The sequence below is a fragment of the Dasypus novemcinctus genome, chromosome 3 (assembly GCF_030445035.2).
Source record: "Dasypus novemcinctus isolate mDasNov1 chromosome 3, mDasNov1.1.hap2, whole genome shotgun sequence".
NCBI classification, from domain to species: Eukaryota; Metazoa; Chordata; class Mammalia; order Cingulata; family Dasypodidae; genus Dasypus; species Dasypus novemcinctus.
In genome coordinates this window covers 17,263,526-17,288,747 of record NC_080675.1, presented here as the reverse complement: position 1 = coordinate 17,288,747, position 25,222 = coordinate 17,263,526, and the positions used below count along the sequence as shown (strand labels likewise).

Here is a 25,222-nt window from a genome sequence, read left to right as displayed (position 1 = left end):
GTCATTCCTCGTAGTCAAATGTTATTAACAGTAAAAAATGACTGCAAGACAGTAAAAGATCTCTTCAGAAGTCAAAAGCAGACTATTGTCTGAATGTGAGTATTACGTTCCATTTTCTTCACAGCTCTCAGAAATCAAAACAACAATGTGACCAGTCTTAGCCTTAAATCTTAAGCAGTGTTGATGCATGAATTCCAAAAAGAAGATATTGTTTGTTAACTGCTCTGTTCCTGAGTGTGATACCCTTTGATTGTATTAAATTCAGGTGAGATGCCTTTGATTAAATTACGGTAGGATAAGGGCTTTGACCACATCATTAGGGCGACTCAGTTTGAATCGCTGCCCTCGTGGGTTAATTAAATGGACCCTCAATCAAGGAGACACGGAAGTAGATACACGAAAGAAGACACATGGGAATAGAGAGAACTCCATAGTCATGGAAGAGGATCGTGCAGCCCCGGGAAGAGAGATGAGCCATTTGCCTGGTAGTTTGCAGCTGAGCCCTTGGCTAGCCTACAGGTGAGATGGGAAGAAGCTAGGCCCACGGAGTCTTAAGAGAGAGAGGAAGGCTGAACTCTCACAGACATCACCTGCCACCTTGCTTCAACATGTGGCAACAGACTTTGGGTGAGAAAAGGTACCTTGGGTTGGACTCTTTAGGGACTTGTAACTGTAAGCTTTTACTTCAAATAAATACCCTCTATAAAAGCCAACAGCTTTCTGGTACTTTGCATCAGCACCCCTTTGGCGGAACAAGCATCGTAAGCACACTGTAAAGGCGGGGTTGTGTTTGGTAGGAAGAGGAGCTCGCACCCAGTACTCCCCATTTCTCTCATTATGGTGGTCACTAACAAGCCTTCCCGCCACAGGATCCTTTCTCTTTGGGTACTGCTTTCCACATTCAAAGTAACCCCCTGCGACCTTGTAAGGGGTGGACTCTGACTCAGGGGGGTCTGCGGTGGGCCTGAGAATCTGCATTTCTCACAAGCTTCCAGGTGCTACTGCTGATCCACAAGGCCTCACCTGAGTTCTGGGCCAAGGGAATGAGAAACCTTCTGCTCACTCAACACAAGCCAGGACACCAAGTTCTAAATGACTACCAGCCAGCCCGGAGGAGGAGGTCTGGTGTTGAGAAACAGACCTTTAAGTGCACCTGACCTCAGACCTTTCCAATGGTGACCTCAAGACCCCAGAGGCTATGGCAGGACCACCAAGGATGCCTGGGCAGGGCTGGCAATGGCTGGGAAGAGTAAGAGCAGATGGAACAAGAACTCACACACACCTCAACCACAATAGGTTTAATTGTCACTTGGCACAATGAGTCGTCTCTGTACATACATACATATTCACATATATAATATGTAACAATAGCTTCTGTGTCTTCACACATCTAAAAATGTACACCTTGTGGGAGACTAACAACCCAGAAACAAATCGCCAAGAAGACTTAAAAAAGAGGGGCCCCTTAACGCCCACAGGCACATGCCCACCCAATGCAGTGCACCCATATCTCTTCTTGCTCGTTCTGGCTGTCGCATGGCAGGAGACACCACCTGCCCTCCTGGTACCTAATCTTCAAGCAGGAGCTCCAGCTCCTCCACCGGCAGGCGTACCCGGAGCTCCTTCTCAGTCATCAGATCCAGGATCTCCTGCATCTCATCAGGGAAGTACTCCACTGCATCCATGTATAACACCTACAGTGGGGGGAAGGCCCACCCTAGTTAGTCAGCCACTTCCTGTTAGGTGGGGAGAGCTGAGAACACAAGGAGCAGGCTCCCAGTAAGCTGTCCCTCCTGCCTCTGGCCCCGCCAGCTGGTCCTCTCCTTCACTGGGGCTCTCCTAACTCAGATAACACCCAGGGAAGCTTCAGGAAGGACAGCAAACAGTACGGTAATAGTCAAAGTGCGTGAACTCACTTTCTATTTCAAAACGGACCCTACGTCGTAGGCAGACATAGTGGTTGCCATCAGTCCGATTTCTGAATACCTCCTTACTGGGCTCTGCCAGGCAAAGGTGGGACATGGAACCTGATACTCAGATACTGGGCTAAAGTTTGGGCAAATGTTGGGAAACAAGCTACCCACAGCAACCCACCCCTGAAATAGCAGCCCCAGGGCAGAGAAAGGAGACCAATGCCCGTAAGGCTCAGATTCCACAGGGGACATCTTGCTCAGAAAAGGCCCTGGATGTGCCCTGGGACAGGTCATCAGCTTCCGCAGAGCTGAGTGTCCCTGAGGAAGTGGAGGGGAAAGTATGTGAGAATCTGAAGATACCATGCTCTTTAAAACTTACCTTTGCCCAAGGACAATTCTGAAGGGCTTTGTAGAAAATACCTTTGCTTCTTTCTTTATTTCCTAAGGAAACCTGAGGTGAGGAATAAAACATAAAAATGATTAATTGAGACTCAGGGCAAGGCTCTGATATCCTCCTGTCCGCACCTACAAGTGGGGTCTCAAGCACAGCAAGTCGGCCTGGGTGGATGGCGACTACAGAGCACGGTCTCCACATCCCACGAAACAGGCTCAGGGGCTGCTGCCGGCCTGAGCACATCCCTCCTCGGACGGCCCTGAGCGCTCACCGTTCCCTCCGCTGCCTCATTCCTAGTCTGGCACGCCCTCCTGCACTGGGAAGCACAGGGTCTGGGCATCAGTGCCTGGAATGAGGCTGTGACTCTGAGCTGGGGCCAACCTCACACAGAGAAAATATTTGCTCTATACTTGCCATTTTCTGAAAACTACCTTTTAGAGAAATGAGATCTCTAGGATAATCAAACCAGTAAGCTTATTGGAAGTAGCAATTTTAGTCAGAATTTCAGTGTGCTGAATTCAGTAGATTTTCTCTCTAGTTGTAACATCCTTGGTCTCAACTTGCAGACCCCACGAGTCTTTTCAAGCCCAATGTGGAAGCCCCCGTGACCTCCCCCCTTCTAGGGGCATCCCTCCAGTGCTGGGATGGAATCCGTTGCTCGGCTTTCTCCAGGGCCGTCAGCCCACACAGGGCAGCCCCACGGGCTGGCTGGTGTGTGCGGCGGAGCGGACCTGAGCAGAGGTCATGGGGCTGGAGTCTGTACGCCCACCCCACCCCTCCCTGCCGCCCACAGGAGTGCTGTGGTGGACACCCGCTCTTCCCAACAGGCAGCCGGGACACAGCATCCAGCACAGGGCTCATCAAGTTGGTGGCTGACCGACCTCCCAGGACCCTCAGCACTGGCATCTAAGTACTCCAGATTACGGCTCAGGATCGCAATCCACCAAGGACGGCCTTTGAAGGTTAATTCCCACAGTCACAGAGGCTGTAACTGGGCTGTAACCAGTATCTGTGGGCTCCAGGCAAGGGCTCCAACTGCCAGCACAGAGCCAGCCTGCGTGCCTAGGGGACACCCGTTTCCTCCTTGGTGTGAGCGCCAGGCAACCCGAGTCTGGGCCTCCTTTTTCACCAAGAAACCCAATGGGAGCTTTCCTTGCTCCTTGTGCCAAAAATACTTCAACGATCCCTCCTAAAATACTGACTAAACTCAAGTCAATTTTTTTCTTTTCTGAGAGAAGAAAAATTTTTACCATAGTTTTCTTAACCAGCAACAAACCACTGTATTTGTGAAACTCACAGATGCTCTCCCGTATTTCTGCTGGCCATTGGACGGCCAGGGCCAGAAGGGCTCAGGCCAGGTCAAAATGTGGTAGGGACTGTGCTGAGATTTCCCATTCCTGAGTTCACATTCTAAGGCACGGCCTTCTACATATATGTCTTTCCATCTGACTACAGCAGAGCCTCAAATGGGAAGCAAAGTTCATGGGTACAACCAGGGTCCCCATCCTCCTTCCTCACCTTCTAAATTTTCTCATCTTGACAACCACGTTCCTTGTCAGATTCTTAAGTTGGGGCTGAAATATAATCAGTGGGTGACTTCTCCCCACTTTCCCATGGCCCTCCCCCGTTAACCCAGTGGTGGCTGGATGGACATCTGTCTCCTCATACAGACTCCAGGTGCTAACCAGGTCTTTACAGAGAACCAAAGAAAGCACAGCTGAGGAAGGAGCAGAGCTGCCATTATTGGGCTTCAAGTACGCCTTGGATTCTGCCACGCCAGTCTCCTAGCGTGAACTGGGAATCCTGCTTTCTCTCCCTACCTGGACAGGTGTGGGGCCGGAGTGTGACAACGGCAGTGGGAAGAGGCAGCTGCCGATCAGGCCAGCCTCTTCAATAAGGTAACAACTGCCCAAGTTCTCAATTTAGAGAAGCTATTTGGTGCTCAGTCATCACTTGTTCTGGCATTTCTGTACCTTCTTATCTGATATGTGCCACCTCCACATGGGGGAGGCAGGCATTGCTAAGAAAACAAGACGACCGAGGTCTTCAGGCTTTTGTAAAATGTGATTCTCTTTTCCTATTTCAGTATAAACAATCTGAGCAACCGCTAGCTGATAAAGTTTTATTCAAAGTAATCTGACAAAACTGGTCTCCAGTCTTCCTCAAATAAGGGAAAGACACGTATCTATAATATTTCATCAAAGTACTCTTAAGGGGCATAAGACTGACACTCTAGCCAAAAGTTTATTTATTCATCACCAGAAAGGTAAACTTCACAAAAAGGACTCTCCTCCCTCCCACCAGCTCTTCTAAATGGTGGCCTTTCAATATATTCTAATTTCTGCCAGTTGTCAAGAGAATGGAGGAAATTATCCCAAATGGTAAAATAAAACCTAATGATTAACAACTCACAAATGCCACTCTGCCTTTCTATTTATTGAGATTTCATGGGTCACAAAAAATCTGCTAACTGCTTTATATTCCTAAATGTGTCTTTATTGTGTAGGTAGATGATCAAATTAAAGGACTTCAAAATTCCTGAGAATAACTGTGCAATTTTAACCGAAACAATGGAAAAAAGTTTGGTTGAGCATGTTAATGTATATGCAAAATGGTATATTTGAACATGTCCCCTAAAAACAGAGGTTATAATCTTTTTTTTTTTTTTTTGGTTTTAACCTCTTAAAATTTCTAATCTTAGTGGAAAATTCTAACTGCTGTTTATCTAATTCTTCTTTCTCCTCCATATTCTCCACAGCCAACAAATTTCTTCCATCAGTTTTGCAGGGAAACCAAGCAAGCAAGCTTTCACAAATGCACCAACAGAAAGCCTCCTCCCCAGAGCCCTGTCCCAGGCCCCACCCCAGGCTCCTCCCCTGCCCTCTCCTCGACCTAGCTGCCCACAGCTTACATCTTGGCCCTCACTTGATTTTTCCACAGTGTTTATCAAAGCGTGAGGACCTGCCCAGATGCCTCAGAAGCTGCCAGAGAAAGTTGCTGTTCTAATGCTCCTTGGTTCCAATATGAACCCTTCCAAAAAGAAATAAATTCCTTAAGAGCCCAGATCTTTTCTTTCCAAAGTCAGCAAGTATATTTCTGCCTACAACCCAACCAAATTTGGCTCATGGCAGATTTTCAGGAAAAATATTTTAAGTTTATACCTTATCCCACCTCTACCTATACAAGACTGGGGAATTGAAACTGGTAAATTTGCACGGTCTCCCTTGTTAAACTTAAAGGTCTTTGCTTAGAAAGACTAAGAATATTTGCACTGGAAGTGCTACCAAAGAGCACCTAATCTGTTCCGGGGGCTGAAGGGGCTAACGATGGGCATGGAGATGAGACAAGACCCCAGACCCCCTGACTGCTGCCCCAAGTGCCCCCCTAATTAACCAGCAGTGTCCTGCTCACAGGCCAGGGAGGCGCCGTGACTGTACAGAGCAGCCTGTGAACTTCTAAGGCTTACGTTCCACCTCAGAGTCAACCCATAAAATCTCAGCCCCCGGGTATAAAGAATCGATGTTAGGAAAATGCGCAGAACTTTGTGGCCAATTCTGCCCACAAGAATGCCCCTTTATTCTGGGTGTGCCAGTGAGGAACCATCCTGAGAGAAGTGGCCTTCCTGCCCTCTGGCCCTCAGCACAGCTGCCCTTTCAGAGGTCTGGAAGGTACGCCCAGGTGAATTCTAGAATCTCAAGCAGGAAAAGGTGAGAAGCCCAAACTTCTCCTTACCCCCTCTCTCTCTCTTTACACCCAATTCTGTCATATGGCAAATGGAAACGTTAACACATTTTGACTGGGTTTCGGGAGTTTATTATATGGAAATAATCAGAGATATACATAGCATTCATGTATAAGGAAGGTCATTCCTGTCTTCTGAAAAGTGACGCTCATTAGAAGTCACTAGGATGTTCTTTAGTGCCCTTGAGCTAAAATACCAGAGAAGTGGCCCAGAAGACTGTTTCTAATAAAACAAGCAACTTGGCAGTGGATGTATTATACAGTAAGCGAGGCCCAGCTGAATGATCGGCCTTTAATTTGAAGGCAAAGCCAACCTGTGGACTCCACAGCTTTCTATGTGCATTCATGTAACAAAATTCCACAACGCCTCACCACAGGCAAGCATTATGCTATGTCATATTAATAATGAGCAAAAGGATGCTCTAGAAATTTCGGTTTCAGAAACTACATTCTAGATTGAACCTTTTCTTTTAGTAATGAAAACAGAATTAGGACCTGAAAATTCTCATGAGCAAGCTGGCAAAGAATTTAGGTCCCTTTCAAATGAAAGCTCTTGGAACATTTTCCAAGTTGCTGACTTTATGAAGTTAACTCAGAGAAACCCTCACAGCATGTTCTACACTACCTAACGCCCCTGAGTCCTCTTCAGTTCCATTCTACCTAACACCTTGAGCAAACTGGAACTTGCTGCCCCTTACCAAGTCCCACGAGAAACCTGACATTATCTCATCAGGGTTCCAGGAAAGGCTGACCAGGGACAACAAGGCATGAGGATGGGAGAGGCCACCCTGGCCTACCTAGGCAGTGGCCACTGGACACCTGCACTTTCTCACTTAAGAAGGACGGAGTAGAGTGCTGCATACGAATAAGCCTAAATGTTTTCTTACCATAAAATTTAAATACATTCTCCAGAGCAGGGGGCATTGGCTGCCACTGTCGCTCCGTATAGCATTTTCAAAAAGGGCTTTGATTCGATTTGTTAAGCCGGTCTCAGGAATTGTGGCATGTATTTCTCCACCATCTACCCTGCAAGAGAAAGGCACATGTAACGCTGGAGCAAGCTCTCTTGTCCCACATCACAGAAGGAGGAGATGCTTTAGTACCAACAAATGCCAGCAGCAAGCGGGTCTGAGTGAGTGGAGGGAGTGCCCTCTCAGGTCTCTATGTACACTGGGGGAGTGCAGGGTTTCTCTGAGGCCAGGCTCCTGTGAGTCCCACACCACACTCAGCCTATCTAGAAGTCGTCCCCCCCCAACCCCACAAACACATACAGCCTACTTCTCTGTTTCCTAAAGAAAACCTACCCTTAATCAACAGAATGTAAATTATGTTTTAAGGGATGGAAAGACCTTTCCACTTAGAAGGAGAAAAAGATTCAGATGGAATGAATAAAATCCCAATGGACCAAAGAAAAAACAATGAAAATGAAATACTATTGGAGGTAATTCCACCAAATTTATAAGGTCAAAGTGAGGCAACAGCAAAGATTCCAGAAGGAACAATGATGCCTAAGATAATATATTTTCCGAGAACACCATTTAAACTTTGAGTACAAAATATAAAAGATGACATTTAAAACATGTTATTACCAGTAATAACAGGCTGTTAATTATTCTGCACTCTCTGTGCTGAGCACTTAGGCCTCACCATCCCTCGAAACAACCCTATGAGAGAGGTTCTTCATTCCCATTTTATAGATGAAAAACCTGTAAGAGAGGTGAAATGACTTGGCCACCCAGCCGAGTGTGGACGAGCTAAGTTTTAAATTCAGACAGGTCAACGCCAGAGCCTGGGTCTTTACTGTTCAGCTTACACTACAGCTTCTCAGATAATCTTATGGCCCATGCCATGCGCCATCAGCAACACTCAAAAATGCAGGGCCTGGGAAGACAGCCATGCAAGCCTCTAATGAAAGATGCTGCTACTCTGTAAGTAACTTTCATCTTTACTTGTACATTCCACCTTTCAGTAGATTATGCTCTACCACCTAGAATATCTAGAGCAGGTGCTCCAGGCACTGCAGTTGGAGACTTGGCAGAGCGGTGGGAACATGGAAGACAGTCCATAAGGGTTTGTGCCACACATAAAACAAACCAAGATGATCTGTAATTACCTCCGAACAGCGTCCACCAGCCTTTTCCTCATTTTCTCAGCTTCAATTGCAAACAACCAAGGCTCCAAGGATTTAGAAGACCTGGTGATTGCATCAAAGAATCTTCTGGTCTTACTAGCACTGTGGGACTTATTTTGTATCTGTACAAATGACCTCCAAAGAAGGTGGTTGTCTGGGTACAACTTTAAAGCCTCGGAGAGTGCCTCGCGCAGAGGAGTCAGAGGGTAGACACCAACTTTCATATGGAACCTGAGCAGGCTCGTGTGCATGAGGGCAGCAGCTTCAAGAACGCTGGACAAGCTCCAGGCGCTGCCACTCTCCTCCAAGCTGGAGCCTTCTGGGGAAACAGAGCCCTTCAGCTTTGCAAACACCTGCTCGTATATCCGCACAGCAGCATCAACCCCTATGGTCAAATACTGGAAGAGCATAAAGCATTTAGCCATGCTAATGAGGCGATTAAAGGACTGGGGGGCAGCTGGATCAGAGACACAGCTCTCACCCAAACAGTCCTGCAGCGCGTGCTCATAAAACTTCCGAGCTTTCAAAATGTGAACCGCCAAGACCTGCCCAGAGTAGGGCCCATATGGGGCACTCTCAGTCAGTCTGGTTAGTACGTGAACAGCTCTGGATGTGGCAGCCCCTCTCAAGTCCGATAGCAGCTCCACCTCCAGTTCAGCATAGAGCAGGCTGAGCTCACAAAGGGCAGAATCCTTCAGTTCTTTGGTTCCTGCCATGCTGAGTGCTGTATCAAAAACTTTTCTGGCATCCTCCGTGTTGCCAAGCAACCATTCTAGATGGGCGTACTGCTTCCAGAGACAAAAATTGTTACAGTTTTCTGGCTCCTTAAGGAGATTCTTGGCTAGTTTTTTGCAGATCTTCCCTTGTGACTTTAATTTCTTCTTGTTTTTAGTGTGCAGATACCAAATGACCTAAGGCAAAAAGGAAAGAATGACTTCATGTGCTCTGTAGTTTTAAAGCAATCCTTCTACCACACCAACTTTAGAAAGACATGAGGCATTTACACTTATTTTCTTTCTCATACGTTTGGTAAACCCATGGGCTCTCTAAATCTGGACACAAACCAGACTTAGAGATTATTTGGGTGCCCCCAAATTAAATAAAGCTTATCCATTCAAGATGCCCTTCTCCAAAGAGATGTGGCCACCAAATTTTATAAGATATACTGTTTTAATAATACAACCTGGTGTGTTTTATCTGTAGCTAAAGCTTTAAAACTTTGTAGTTCAAATTCAATACCAACTGGTGGCCAGCGGAGGGCAGAATAGTCACACCCAGACTAATTTCTAGCAGATAGCTACACAGCAGGGAAGGTAAGCAGCTTATTTTATCTAGTTTAATAAGCCCCTAAAGCCTCTAACCCTGCGTAAGCTGAAGCTTGGTTCTTATCACTAACTGCTCTTATAATCACAGACATCTGGCAATTTAAGAGTCAATACAGTAAACAGTTCTGGAGTCATTCCACAGTAGCTGGACTGGCCTCCTTCTCCCTCCTCTTCACCACGGCCCCAACGGAGGGGCCTTGAGGAGTCCCTAAAGAAGGGGGGTTGTGGCAGAGTCCTGAAGAGCAGTAAGCCTTATAATCCCTATGAACACGAGAGAGAAACATCCCCAACACACTGAGGAGGAGGCTGGAGCTACCTTTGCAATCTCGTACTGTAGCCAGGAAAAGGCGAGCTGAGACTTCTCCTTGCCTGAAAACAAAGGCATCACAAGGTGGAAGATGTTGCGGATGAACTCCTGACCCTCTCGATTGTGACCCCTGGTCCAGTGCCAACAGCCCAACTGGTCCATGAGGCCAACACGGCTAACGCCGGAAAACGAAGGGGTGAAAAATGTCAACGGTTTTTCATCATCAAGCCTGCTATCAAAGATGCTGTTCTCATCCATGGCCAGATAAAGGCAGGATGCTGGCAGAGCAGGGCCAGAAGGCACCCCCAAGAACTGCAGGAAGGCCTCGACCAGTCGAAACCGAAGCTCTGGACTAGAAAGTCTAATCAGAGATTGTCCAATATCATCAAACAACACCTGCAACAAAGACAAAATAAAGTGACCCACTCAGGAGCTAAGTTTATTTAATGAAACAAAAAAGAAGCATTCATAATTTTCCCCATAATTCTTTTTATGTAAGTAAAATAATGATTCAACATTATTCAAATTAAAATAAATTTTTAAAAAACAGCTGCTAGGTTTTCTGCAACATGCAAAAAAACCCAGAGGCCTCAAGAGGCAACCTGGAGAGTTGGTTCTCCAGAACCACCAACCACCAGCAGCCCTGGAGTACCAGAAGAATGTTCACATGGGAACACTGGGAATCCTGGGAAGGAAGGAAGTCACAAAAAGGCTTAAGTCAAATGCTTTCCAAGTACCCTAATGGGTTCCTACAAAAGCTGGAATCATGCTCATTTTTTGAACATAATTGCTTTTGTATTTACTTGATAAGTTAAACTGTGAAAAAATTTATTTTACGATGGAAGAGAACTTTACTATTTTGTGGTTTCTGTGTACAAAACTGCCTCAGGAAATGAAAAATATGCTTAAAAAATAGATAAACAGCAGCAAGGAAAGAAGGAAACAAAAGGCATGATGGCCATGTTAAGAGCAACTGTGAAAGGCTATTACTAAACTGTAAACATTCATAGCTGATTTCATGTAACAATTTTTAAATGTAAGGCCAACGAGACCATCTCAGGCACTGCTTATCTCACTGGTTTTTTTGTTTGTTTCTTCTAGGAAATCTTTTATTTCTGAAGAATTCTGGATATTTGTTCAACATTTTCACCACTTTTTTCTAAAATATATTTATTTTTAAAAAATACATAGATAACACAAAACTCATAGGTCTTTGTGGCTCTCAACAAAGAGAAATCAAAACCTAAGCCCAATGGGAAGTGAATTTGGCTCAACTGGTAAGCGCATCCGCCTACCACATGGGTGGTCCAGGGTTTAAATGCAGGACTCCTGACCGTGTGGTGAGCTGGTCCACGCGCAGTGCTGATGCATGCAAGGAGTGCCATGCCACGCAGGGATGTCCCTTGCATAGGGGAGCCCTGTGTGCAAGGAATGCACCCTGCAAGGAGAGCCGCCCAGCGCAAAAAAAGCACAGCCTGCCCAGGAATGGCACCGCACATATGGAGAGCTGATGCAGCAAAATGACGCAACAACAAAAAAGAAACACAGATTCCCGGTGCCACTGACAAGAATACAAGCGGACACAGAACACACAGCAAATGGACACAGAGAGCAGACAACAGAGGAGGGGGGAATAAATTTAAAAAAACAAAAACATAAGCCAAATAAAGCTGAGTTACCTGGGACTCAATTATCAAAACTACCAATTATCAGAAAGGTTTCCTTTCCCAGGCTTTGGTTACAGAAAATGCTAAATGACAAGAAATTGCTCATGGTAGTAGTGTGAAATCAACTTCCAGGAGAATGCTGGTAATTCTGAGCCTTGAGAACCAACTTCCAGAAGGGTGACCCTGAACCCAGTAAAACCCTCAACACCCTAGAAAAACTATGTTCTCTAAACATTCAGCTTCAGCCAGGAAAGGGGCTTCACATGCAGAGACTCACCTCACTACGACAGTCCACCCCCCGCAGTCCACTGAGTTGAGGTTTCCCTCGAAGCCACCTCCGACCCCCACTGCCCCTTCACCTCTTTATCCATTCCCCCTTCTGTTTCCTAATTCCAGTCCTGCTGCCCCATTCACCACTCTTCGAACATTCCAGGTACTCTGGGGCCTTCACACAACACTGATCCCTCTGCCCAGAGCGGAAGTTCCGGCATCAAAAACTCATTCAATATTCAGGAAGCAGTAACTGAGCAATCACTACATGGCAAGCACTGTTCTGGGCACTGGGGCTATAGCTGTAAACAAAGCAGGCTAAAATCTCCACCTTCAAGATCCCTTACTTTTAGGGAGGGTCACAGACAAAAACCACAAGCTAAAAAGTTAACACGTCTCATCACTGTGAAGACCTCTTGATCTGTAGCTATAACATGTTGTATGCCAAGTAATACAGTATCTTCTGAAACAGGACTAATTCGATGTACCAAACCAGAATTTCTTCCTTTATTTTAATTTAAAGTCTCCAGAGCTGCTGGACACTACACACAGAGCAGCATGTTACCAAGCCATGATGATAGCAAACAGGACAGCATGAGGGAAGTGCCTGGAACTCAACAGGCACAGAGTGAGGCCAGTTTCTTCTCTAAGACAACCTGTATGCTGACTGTCCCCACAGGAACTCTTCATCCAATTTCTCTTATCTTCCAGATCAAACTTACCTGCTAAATCTTTGTGGATCAGAAAGTGTAGTGGATATAAGAGCATCTAGGACAGTGATTTAGCTTTTTAAGACCCTAAGCCCTCAGGCATCCATGTGAAATATGCTGAAAGGCAATCTCCAGAGGGGTGGCCATGAGAGCCTTCCCCTCCTACTAGGGGGCAGAAGCCATCTGGTCAAAAGTGTCTCTATGCCCCCATCACCAATCGCCAATGAAACTCCACCCTGGTACTCAGAAGAGGGAAGCAGCCACAGTCATGAACAGGAGCAGTCTACTATCTGCTACACCAGCCAAGTCCTAAGAGAGACCCAGACATCGCTTGCAGATAACAAAAGCACAAAGGGAATGGAAAGGGAGAGGGCACCAACCTGTCTCTCTGGATCCTCGCAGTCTTCCTCCGTTTGCTTCTTGGTCTTATCGGGGCGCCAGGGCCGCCAGTGCCTCCGGTCTCGGGAACGCTCAGCACCAAGCCAGATCTGCCACCTGGGCAGAGTCTTCTCTCTTATTTCCTGGTCATCCTCTTCTGGTTCATCATCATCCTCATCTAGACAAGAACAAAACTTCCAGGTCACCTAATCAGCAAATAAACCACCACCGCCACCCAATCAAGCTGCTCTGGTACTGCGGTGGGTACCTGGAATACCAAGATGAGTAAGACCCAGGTCTCTAGGGCACTCAGGGGAACTTAGGGTCTCTCCTGTACCAACCAACTTCCCAGGGGAAAGAGGCAGATAAGCTGATGAAATTAGGTAACTTTTAATGTTAGCACAGCAATTAAAATGGGAATGAGACATATGCCAGGACAGCACTGTCCAAAAGAACTTCCTGCAATGATGGAAATATTCAGTATTTATGGTGCCTAAAATGGGAGCCATGAGCCATGTGTGACTTAAAATGTACCTAGTAGAAGAACTAAGTTTCAAATTTTATTTCCTTTTAATTCATTTTAACTTAAATAGCCATGTGTGATTAGTGGCTAGTGTATTGGGCACCACAGTTCTAGAATACTAGATTACATTTAATGACAATTTTAGATTAGATATTGTCAAGCAATTCGAATTTTTAGCCAGGGGCCTTCTAATTGATTATGACCTACTGCACTAGAAACCGCTGGAATAAAAACAGTCAATTCTAGATATCCTATAATTTATTTCACTTTGTTTCCCAACTCTGAACATGCAGAATGGAAGAGGGGAAAATTCTGAATCATCAGCAAAGTTCAATATTAAAAGTAACAACAACAACAAAAACTGGGAATGCAAAATGGTACAGGCTGCTTAGGAAGATAGTCTGACAGTTTCTTATAAAATTAATCCTGAACTTACCACAAAAGCCTGCAACTGCACTCTTGGGTGCACTTATCTCAGAAAAAATGAAAACCTCTGTTCACACAAGAATCTGCACACAGATGTTCACAGCAGCTCTATTCGTAATACCCCAAAACAGAAATAACCCAAAATATCCTTCAACAGGTGAATGATTAAACTAACTGTGATACATGTGTGCCATTAATTACTACTGAGCAATAAAAAGGAACAAGCTATCAAAATATGGAAACATTTGGATGAATTTCAAGGGAATTGTGCTGGGTAAAAACAGCTACTCTCAAAAGGTTCCTTGCATGAGCCCATTTCTGTAACACTCCTGAAATAACAAATCACAGAGATGGAGAACATACTAGTGGCTCCTGGGGGTCAGGGATGGGGGGGAGGACTGGGTGTGGCTCTGAAGGGACAGCACGAGGGAAGCCTAGGGCAACGGAACAGTTCAGCATCTTCACTCAGTGGTGGTTACACAAATCTACACACATGAAAAACTGCACAGTGCTGTACAAACATACACTTACAAGTGAGTGTGCATAAACTGGTGAGAGTGGAGTAAACTCCACAGACTATGAATTTCCTGGTTCTGATGGTGTCCTATAGTTACACAGTGGTGAGCTGGGTGAAGGGTGCCTGGGACCCCCCTTACATTTCCTGTTGAATCTGTAATTATTTCAAAATTTTATTAAAAACAAACCAAAAAACCCAAAAAATTTAAATGCATGACATATACATTAGTATTCTAAACCCCAATCTCCCACCTATTTAAAGCTCTTCTTTTTCAGAGGAAAAATTAAAATATAACTATTTATTATCACATTCTTTGAAAGAGCTACACTTAAAGTCATCTTTTAATCACTGAGAAAACTTTACCAAAAAGAAATAAAACAAAAAACCCTTTCAATAAAACAAATTACCCCTATACCAGGCTTAGATATTTGGATAGATTACATTAAAAATTCAAAGGATTACATGGTTTTTGGGCAGGATCCATAGGTCATGAATTAGAATGGAAAGAAAGTTGAAAATACTGTTATATATGAAATGTCTAAAACAGAACAGACTAACAGGAAGTGAGGACAAGAGAGAAGAAATAAACTGTGATATGGACAAAGAATACCTCAGAACTTATGATAAAATGCCAACTACACTTGCACATCCTTGTCAGGATGAACAAGAAAGCCTAAATAGAAATGGTTATCAACAAGTTTTCTGGAAACAAGGAAACTTTCAACCTTTCTTTTGACCCTACTAGATTTTTGGAAATTCATTAATGAAGCAAGATGGTAGATGATCCTCTACACTGGAAATGAGAAAGCTTGCAGAGAATATAAGAACCAATACACCTCTCTAACTTGATCTTAAAATTAGAGGGTTCAACACTTGCATCACATCTTTCTGAGAAAAAACTAACTTTTAATATGATTATGAGTGACCATTAGACATTTAGAGAAGTAATATTAACTTGGTCTCTGAGTGCTACTATGTGAACGCTACTTAATGCTCATTTAACTTAGAAATGTAGCCCATGATACACCCTATTTAACACATTGTAAGATACTTACATACCTTAGCAAAAACAAAACTAACAACCTAAAAACATAAAAAGTCACACTGAGTCAAACACTTAGAGAAAGAGAAGTTAGCACTAACAGTTTTTGTTTTTTTTTTTTTTTGGTTCTTGCTCATCTGGTATTGCAGACTCAGTGGCTGGAAGTACAATACCTACTTCCACTTTGCTGTGTAGATTATTTTTCTTCCTATACAGAACAGTTCCAGGTCTTTCTTTTTTTCTCACCCTCAAGGGAAATCTGAACAGCTGATCATTCTACATCCCCCAAGTAAGGCATATTCATCACCTAAAGGTATCGCCTTGGGCAAAGTTACCAAACCACGGGGAGGTCCCTCCTGAGGGATAAGAGTGAGGCCACCTGGCCTGCAGCTCCAAATTGCCACACAGGCAGTACCTCAGAGATGGCAAATCCAAAGTGGTCACTCCTTGCCTTGCCACCTATCACTTTCAAGGCAAACAGTCTTCATGGCAGATATGCCCCGAAACTGGAACTGCCTTTCAGAGAGTCAAGCAATTCCTGAATATCTAAAGCTGCACAGTCAAATATGGTGGCCATTATGTGACTTTTAACACACTCGAAAATGGACTGACCTGAATTCAGACGTGCTCTAAGTGTAAAAAATACAGTGAATTTAAAATAGTTATCAAAAAAAAAAGGAATGTAAACTATCTTGATAATTTTCAATACCGATTACACATTGAAATGACACTTTTTGCTTTTTGTTTTTGTTTTTTTTTTAAGATTTATTTATTCCCCCCTTCCCTTAGATGGTTCTCTCATTTGTCTGCTCATTGTTTGCTTGCCTTCTCCAGGAGGCACTGGGAACTGAACTTGGGACCTCCCACATGAGAGGCAAGTATCCAACAGCCTGAGCCACATCTACTCCCTGAAATGATATACTTTTGGGGAAACGGACTTGGCCCAGTGGTTGGGGCATCCGTCTACCACATGGGAGGTCGGCAGTTCAAACCCCGGGCCTCCTTGACCCGTGTGGAGCTGGCCCATGCGCAGTGCTGATGCGCACAAAGAGTGCCCTGCCATGCAGGGGTGTTCCCCATGTAGGGGAGCCCCACATGCAAGGAGTGCGCCAGTAAGGAGAGCCGCCCAGCAAAAAAGAAAGTGCCGCCTGCCCAGGAATGGCGCCGCCCACACTTCCTGTGCCGTTGACGACAACAGAAGCAGACAAAGAAACAAGACGCAGCAAATAGACACAGAGAACAGACAACCGGGGGAGGGTTGGGAATTAAATAAATAAATCTTTTTAAAAAAATGATATACTTTTGGTATCCTAAGTAAATTAAAATCTATTATCAAAACTAATTTCAGGGGAAGTAGACTTGGCCCAGTGGTTAGGGTGTCCGTTTACCACATGGGAGGTCCGCGGTTCAAACTCCGGGCCTCCTTGACCTGTGTGGAGCTGGCCCACGCACAATGCTGATGCGTGCAAGGAGTGCCGTGCCGTGCCACACAAGGGTGTCCCTGTGTAGGGGAGCTCCACGCACAAGGAGTGCGCCCCGTAAGGAGAGCCACCCAGCGTGAAAGAAAGTGCAGCCTGCCCAGGAATGGCGCCGCACACACGGAGAGCTGACACAATAGGATGATGCAACAAAAAGAAACACAGATTCCTGTGCCGCTGACAACAGAAGCGGACAAAGAAGACGCAGCAAATAGACACAGGGAACAGACAACTGGGGTGGGGGGGAAGGGGAGAGAAATAAATAAATAAATCTTTTTTAAAAAAAACACACACAACTAATTTCAGTACTGCAAAACTACAGAGCCCTAAACATGCTAACAGCGGCACAGAGAGGAACCTGGCTGTTCCCCAAGGAGGAATGCTGTTTCTATATAAACTGCTCCAGAATAGTCCTAGACAGCACTCAAAACCTACAAGAGCAAGCCCATCAGCTTCAGGAGGATGCAGCCTCTGGAGGCACCTAGACTCTCTTGCTCCCATGGTCAAGTATGTCATGGCTGGCCTCTTTTTGGGGGCTGCTTACCACCATCTTCTTATCCTTTTAGTAGGATGGCATATCTTCAAAATTCGAATTAAGTTTATTTCTTCCAGAATCAACACCTTCCAGAACAAGGTATTAGTCATGCAGGGATTTCATCCTTTTCCAACAACAGTGCTGGACCCACTCTCCCTGAACCAGAGAGGTGAGGGAGTAGCCAGAGGGTTTCATATTTCGTACCCCATCAGGCAGGGACTACTACTGCCCTATGCAGCAGGAAGCAGGTACAGAAAAATGACCATCGCCCTTGAGCTCCCCCTTAAGAATAAGGGCATAAATTCTCTCTAAGCGGGGGGGGGGGGGGGGGGGGGGGGGGGGGGGGGAGTTGAGGCACATTAGCATAGGAAACAAAGGAAGGCCACTGATCAGAACACAGCCATGAGGCCCTGCCTGGAAACCCCGAGGTAACGTAGATGCTGGAGAACAAAGCTATAACAGTTACAGCGACAAGTTCACCAAGACCCTGCTCATGAGGTTCCATTTGAAACTTCTGGGCTCAAAAGAAATCCCAGATAATTCCAAACAGAGAGACCTCCCTAATAGTTCCCTGAAGCTAACAGGTGAAGGTAGAAAGGCAACCCATCGGGACAGTAAATAGCTGAGATCCCTCGTTAATACAGGGAGGGGCAGGAGGAAAGGCCTTAAGAGGGAAACCTTGGAAGCCGAGATCTGGAATTAAGACATCTCCTTGGGCCAAAAGATGAACCCCATCCACGTGTACAGAGTGAATGAGTTGCCCCAGCATTTGAAGATGGTAGATGTTCAAGCCTGCTATTCGGGGAGAGTTTTGCTGCCCCAGGCTACAGAGAGGGTGGTGCACGTTCCCCAAAGATTGCGGAAAGTAAGGCTGACACCCTATAGGTCTGAGAAGGTGGCCCTGTTCCCCAGAGTTTAGGGAAGGCCAGGTTGCTAACTCATTGTTCTGAGAGGGTTGGGCCTATAGGCCAGAGATTAGGGACAATGTTACCTCTTCCTCACTGTATTAAGGGGGTTGAGACTCTACCCCAAAGATTGGGTAAAGTATGGCCATCAACATTCTTGGAGGGTGAGGTCTGGAGCTCAGTTGCCACCAGAAGCTGGATGAAGGTAGAACCAAGAAAATGTCCATTGGGAAAGCCTATGGAAAGGGTGGGTCCCCATGAGGCCCCAGGGAGAGGAAACCATCATCTTGAGAATGACTCTCAGATATTAAAAGTATTCCCTGCAGGACAGATGCAGGACAAGCCACTGGATGGACTCAGGAGAGTGTGAACTACAATGTAAACTATGGTCCCTGTAGTGCGGCAGTGCTCCAGGGTGTATTCACCAAATGCAATGTGCCTTACCGATGAAAGGGATGTCGATGTGGGAGCAGCAGGGTGGGGTGGGGTAGGGAGTGGGTTATATGGGAACCTCTTAAGTTCTTTAATGTAACAGTTTGTGTGATCTATTTTTTTTTTTTAAAGACAATAATAAAAAAAAAATTATATATATATATATATATATATATATATATATATATGCCCTGCAGGTTTTCAGAACTGCTCTGGATCTGTGACTCATGTTTCCCTCCCAATTTCTCCTTACAGTAATGCAAATGTTTATCCTTTGTCTGTCCCTCTGTATACTGGAAGTAGACAAATTGTTTTGTAAGTTTCAGAGGTCTACAGCCAGACCAGACTTTGCCCCAAGACAAACTGTATTTCTACAACTGTGATATGATTTTGTAACTTAGCATTTTTACTGATTTAAAGTATTTTGGAGCATTGCAATATCTTTTTTGAATTAGAAGGTGGAGTGTGGAAGTTTTATATTTATGAATTCCAAAAAGGAGATATTAATTATGTTTGTAAACTGGTCTGTTCCTCTGGGTGTGATACTCTTCGGTTGTATTAGATTCAGCTGAGATGACTCTGATTCAATTATGTTAACATTAGAGCTTTGATTCAACCATGTCATTATTGCGTCCCCACCCGACTTGGTAGGCTATATAAACAGACACTCAATCAAGAACACACAGAAGTACATAAGCAGGAAGAGAGAGTGCTCTATAGATATGGCCGGGGAAAGAAAGAGGAGCCTGATAGTCTACAGCTGACCTTGTGAAGAGACCACAGCAGCTGAGCCTGGAAAGAAACAAGCCTCAGGGAGAGAGATGAGCCTTATGCCAGCTTACCACTGAAATTGGAAAGAGCTGGGACCACAGAGCCTTAGTAGGAAGAAGGCTGAACCCTCGCAGATATTGCCCACCATCTTGCATCAACACATGGCAAGAGACTTTGGGTGAGAAAGTACCTTGAATTGGTCTCTTTAGGGCCTGGTAACTGTAAGCTTCTACCCTTTTATAAAAGGTATTTACCCTTTATAAAAGCCAACTGTTCTGGTACTTTGTATCAGCACCCCTTTGGCTGACTAATAGAGATTCTGTTGGTTTGTACACTGCCAAGAGAAGGAAAAGACTGCCTCAAATCCGCACAAAAATAGGAGTGGGGGAAGGTAGTTAGCAACACGATTACAACAACTTTAGGAACAATCTACAAAAGGAAATTTTAAATTACTTCCTCTAAAACTCAAACTCTCCAAAGCGCTGAAAGATAGGAGAGTAAACTGTGTTAAAGCATCTAAGGGGAAGAAACAGCTTATTCTCATATGACACCTACTCAAAAGTATTTCTGGCATTTTGATGTTTGTGTAATGTTCTCAAACTACTGATAAATAGATGCTTATACAGATAAACAAATCATCATGAAGACTTAAAAACAAAATCCAAGGAAATACAAACACGTCATAACTCAGAAATGCCATACCTGGGTTGATGACCACCCAGCCACCCCGCTCCTGCTGATGCATCCATGCTCTCCAGCCTCGTGCTCCCTTCTCTCCAGCGCGGGGCTCTCCACTGTCCCAAAAGGGCTCAAAGAATTCCACCTGTTCAGATGTAAAAACGGAAGCTGGGCTTAACTTGTACAAAACTGCTGAGTCACTGGACAAAGTGAGTGATCATGGACATAAGAGGAGCTTATGATTCTTAAAATAAAATCACGCCTGCTATCAGCCTTTGAAGTAGATAATTGAGGGACATCCAAAAATAAAAGAATATAATGATCTAGTGTGGTAGGTAGCACCCCAGACAGCACCCAATGAGCACCATCGCCTGGCAGTCATGTGTTGTGTAAAGTCCCTGATCCCCACTGGGGCTGGACCTAGTGTCCTACCTCTAACCAAAAGAAACCAGCAAAGGCAGTGGGATGTTTCTTCCATGATTAGGTTACCAAGAATGGCTGAGGGCCAGCACGAAGGGCCTGCAGCTGGGAGAGAAGAGTGATTTCCCAGTTCTGACCCTGCCAGGCCAGTCTAACCAGGGATAGTAGCAATACCAGTTCTCCTAATGCCACTAGGCTCCTAACTGGTCTCTGAAAAGTCATGTTGCTTCAAGACCTTTTGACGGGGAGGAGATGCAAAGTTTCCAGAGGACAAACTGTGAGCTCTTAAGGCCTGACCACATCTTAAGTAACTGCAGAGTCCTAACACCTGGCATGGTGCCAATACATAGTAGGGCCTCAATAAATGCTTCCTGGCCCAGATCTGAATGCAGGAGAAAACCACTGAAGAAAGAACTGTGCATTTTAAAGCCTGGCCCCTGGGCCCCCTTCCTCATTCATTCAGGAATTAAGTCTGCAGTGGGGGAAACCGAACCGTAGGCAATCAATAATTCCCCATGAAAAAGAATGGGAAAATGGCAATTAACAGGAAAGCAATCAAGTTATCAGCTGATGATAAAGACTTTAAAAGTGAGCTGAGGGAGCAGATGTAGCTCAAGTGGTTGAGAGCCTGCTTCCCATGTATGAGGTCCCGGGTTCAATCCCCATTATCTCCTAAAAACAAATGAATAAACCAACTCTCATTGGGGAGCAGATGTGGCTCAAGTGGTGGAGTGCCTGCTCCCTATGTACATAATCCTGGGTTCAATTCCTGGTATCTTCTAAAAAAAGAGAAAAAAAAGAGTGAGCCCTACCCTGCTCAATGAAAGCTTTAGTAAGAAACCTTTTGAAGAGGACAAGTTGCCTACCAGCAGGCACACAGTGGGTCAGGAACCATAGGGCTTGCCAGCCAGAGCCCAAGGGTTCCACGCATACCCCAAAGAGCAGGGTCGACAGGAAGGTGACAAGAGGGCAGGGCAGGGCAAACATCCTGCCATGGGCCCTATCTCTGAGTACATGTCAGCCTTCCCTGTGAAGGGGCCATGGGCTCTGCGGTCCCTCTGGGCAGGTTTGGCTCTTAGAAAAGTGGTGGAATAAAGTGCACCCAAGAGGAAGCAGAAAGGGCATTTTTTAAAAATAGTGTTTTATGTTACACTACTGTGTTACACAAACCAGTGTTTTATGTTACACTACTGTGTTTATGGTAACAATGTCTCTAGGTTATAAACACAATACGGAATAGTGTGAATAAAAAGCTTGACTTCAAATTTGTCATGAAAATGCTTTGAAAATGAATGTACTGTTAGCATTTAAAATCTCAAGAATCTGGACCAGGGTCTTAGGACACTCTGGAACAATGGTCAACTGCTCCTAGCAGGGGCAGTGCCCCCCCACTGCCAGTGACTGCTCTCATCACACCACGCACGGGGAATCTCAGCACAGGGGTAGGGGATGAGAGGTTCTGAAGGAGCCGCCCCTCTCCCCACACTCAGTGCCCCTGGGAGTTGGCTAAGAATCACTTCTATAGAGTAGCACATTCTTCAAATATCAAAGCATACCTTAAAATATAATAAAAATAACTTTAGCAGGCTTATTACAGTAATAACCAGTTACATCAGTATTAACTGGTATAATTCTTTAACCCAAATTTGTCTAAAGGTACCAAATAATAAAAATGGTCTTTTGAATTTATGGCATTTCATGAAAATTTCACACGATGGTCAGACCTTAGCCTCTCAAAAAAGCCTTCTGAAAGTTCACAATAATTCAGATACCTTCTCTATCCTCTTCCACATCCCCTTTGCAGAGGAGAAAACTGAGTTTTCTTCAGTGACAAAAGGAAAAAGATAGGTTTTCTTGTATGCACAGGTCTAGGGTAAGAATCTTCTTTTATTGCTTCCCATACTAAACACTGGCAATGTTCAGTTGTTATTATCTAAAAGATCTCCTGCTCCCTAATTAGGATGGATGTTGATAAAGTGCCAATGTTTAATTTCACTGGCAATTCTCACAAAGATTTTCTTTTTTCATCTCTCCATGTTTCACTGCTTTCATTATGGAATTTTCCTTGGATCACTGGAATATTTCTGAGAAACAATCCCCAGAAGAATGATGTAAAGGAAAATATATTTTAAAAATACTACCACCACCTCTCACTATCCACACCTCTCCCCAGAGAGAGACACAGAGATCAGACAGACAGAAATCAGTACCTGGCCTTTGGTGGGAAGATCTTTCACACTGTCGGGTTTGAAGAAGGTGAAGTCCACCATGGCCTGGAACAAAGAGACTGCCTTCTCAGAGTGGCCAGCCTGCCGCAGAAAGTGGCAGTGCTGGAGAAAGAGCACTGCAAACAGGGCGAGCACAGGGGCAGAATCCCCGTGAGACCAGGAAAGAGAAAAAACAAACTCCTAAGAACAGTCAGTTAAATACCAAGAATATCTTTTCCCTGAAATCAGAACCTTACATATTTTCAAAGCTTTAATATATATATATATGTCCTGATTTAGAAGGAATTGCAATAGTCTTGTAATCAAAATATGTTTACTCTAAGTTTTGTATGACAACCTCACAGGATACACAAACATCAACAATAAAACATTTTTGTTAACAAAAATAAGTCAAGGGATTGGTCAGCATATTGGCTATCAAACACTCCAGGTTCATTATTACCAGAAAAATTACAGGAAAAGGATGATGTGGTAGGTTTTTGTCGGAGAGTAAAGATCTGTACTCAACTCATCACTAGATGGCATTATTCACCAGCATTTTTCATCGTATGTTCAGGGTCTACTGTAAACAAATCATGGCTTCCTGTCTGAAAATTTCAGTTGGTCTTAACTGCAGTACAATGCAAATTACTAAACAACAATAAACTATTTGAGTATATCACAAATGGTATTATATACCCTACTCTTTATATCACTGCAGGAAATGCTCATAATTTCCAGAGCAATATACTTTCACCTTTTCAAAGTTAACAGTAATACTCAATAGCAGGACTTTCAGTCAAAGAAATGGCTCCTATGTGCCAGGCACTCAGCTAAACTATATATATAAAAACTGTACAATCATTCTGTAAACAAGATATTCTGGCTCCTGCATAACATGCTGTCTCCTGTATGTTATCACTAGCCAAAATTTATTTTGGGTTCCTTTGGGGCACACCAGCAAATGTTAATATTATAAACAATACCAATGACTATATCTATGCAGCGACTTCTAATTAGTCAGAGCACCTCATGTACATTATCGTGTAAAAGGAGCAGTAGGGGCATGTTGACAGATAAGGTTCCCAGCAGCCAAAGCAGTTACAAGACTTGACTACATTTACTAGGTTACTAAGTCAGAAAGCTGGGACTTCAACTCTGTGATTTTTGTCTACCTCTACTGGCTCTAATAAAATACTATAAGCTGATGGAGAGAAATATCTGTTTTACTCAAAGCAACAATACTCTGTTTTCTTAATCATTTCTATCAGACATGTTAGACTTCTAAAATAAACCAAAACAAATCCTCACTTTCAACTAAAGCCAAAAGAAAGGTGAACTCTTCCCACAAAACTAGATTTGGTCGTCTCCTTACCAAATATGGCCTCTTCGGTGCCAGGCAACGCAGGGTGAGATAAGATGCTGCCATCGTTAACAGCAGACAAAGTACTCAGGCATTTTCCATAAAGACTGTGAATTTTTGAAACTGAAAAGGTGCTAAATTGGCTCTGGCAAAATAAAAGGTATTTCTGCCAAAGGGCTGTATTGTTGGGGTGTAAAAATATCAGCTTCTGCCACTCTTTGACCAGAGTGGAGGGCTCCCAGAACTCAGTGCAGAGCTTCAGCTTGGCGAGCTTTAGCTCCACGCTGCTCTGGTTGCTCTCAATGGCCCGCTCCAGGATGGCCAGCTTCTTCTCCAGAACGAGCTTCAGGGATCTCCTGCGTTTCTCCAGCTCTCCTTCATCAATGGCATACAGGCCAGGACTTCTCATCACCTCGTCCTTAACAGCAAAAACAAGAGCTTAACAAATTCTATCAGGTGATCCGCAGAATTCCTACTTAAAACCCCTACTGGGTTTCCTACCTCTCAAAATAAATTGCTATTCAGGCTTTCTTAATAATTACTCATTACAATTCCTTTTAATAAAAACTTGGGGGCCGTGGATGTGGCTTAGCATTGGGCACCTGCTTTCCATCTACAAGGTCCTGGGTTCAATCCCTGGTATCACCTTAAAAAAAAAACTACTTGGCCCTTTGGGTGCCTGTGTCACCTGATGTGTTTGAATCTGTGTTTAATTTACCTTAATCACCTGTTCACACTCTGTCACGTTAAATTTAGATTTATGTACCAATAACTAGCATGCAAGAAGTTGAATTATCATTTCTGAAGCGACAACATTACCAATAAAAGTCAAATACGGGACCAAATATAGTAATTGTACAAGTGGTACAAATGAATGACTAAGACAAATTTACATATTTTAGAAAGGGAGAACAATGTTCTAAGTAGGACAATTTAATGAGCAGCCCCTTCTCTTTCATAATCCCGTGCATTTTCCTGCCTGCTTGTCAGAAATGTCTCTCCCTGCCTGGTATCACATCTACTCTTTCTTTTAAGATTCTGTTCAAATTTTACCTTCTCTTGGAAGCTCTTTCTTACTCCCTAGTGGCA

At 44.4% G+C, this 25,222-nt stretch overlaps 1 protein-coding gene across 1 annotated transcript in view; it reads right to left on the bottom strand.

Moving 5' to 3' along the window:
• Positions 1-1,283: 1,283 nt before the first annotated feature.
• Positions 1,284-25,222, bottom strand: part of NRDE2 (NRDE-2, necessary for RNA interference, domain containing) — a 45,801-nt gene continuing 21,862 nt past the window's right edge. Inside the window, exons 6-14 of the mRNA XM_004476062.5 lie at positions 24,146-24,551; positions 22,774-22,907; positions 20,168-20,288; positions 12,839-13,014; positions 9,821-10,207; positions 8,162-9,090; positions 6,936-7,074; positions 2,293-2,364; positions 1,284-1,694 (exon numbers count right to left, since the gene is read on the bottom strand). Of these exons, the coding sequence (XP_004476119.2) occupies positions 1,569-1,694; positions 2,293-2,364; positions 6,936-7,074; positions 8,162-9,090; positions 9,821-10,207; positions 12,839-13,014; positions 20,168-20,288; positions 22,774-22,907; positions 24,146-24,551 (2,490 nt within the window). The 3' untranslated portion in view covers positions 1,284-1,568. The remainder of the gene's footprint in view (positions 1,695-2,292; positions 2,365-6,935; positions 7,075-8,161; positions 9,091-9,820; positions 10,208-12,838; positions 13,015-20,167; positions 20,289-22,773; positions 22,908-24,145; positions 24,552-25,222) is intronic.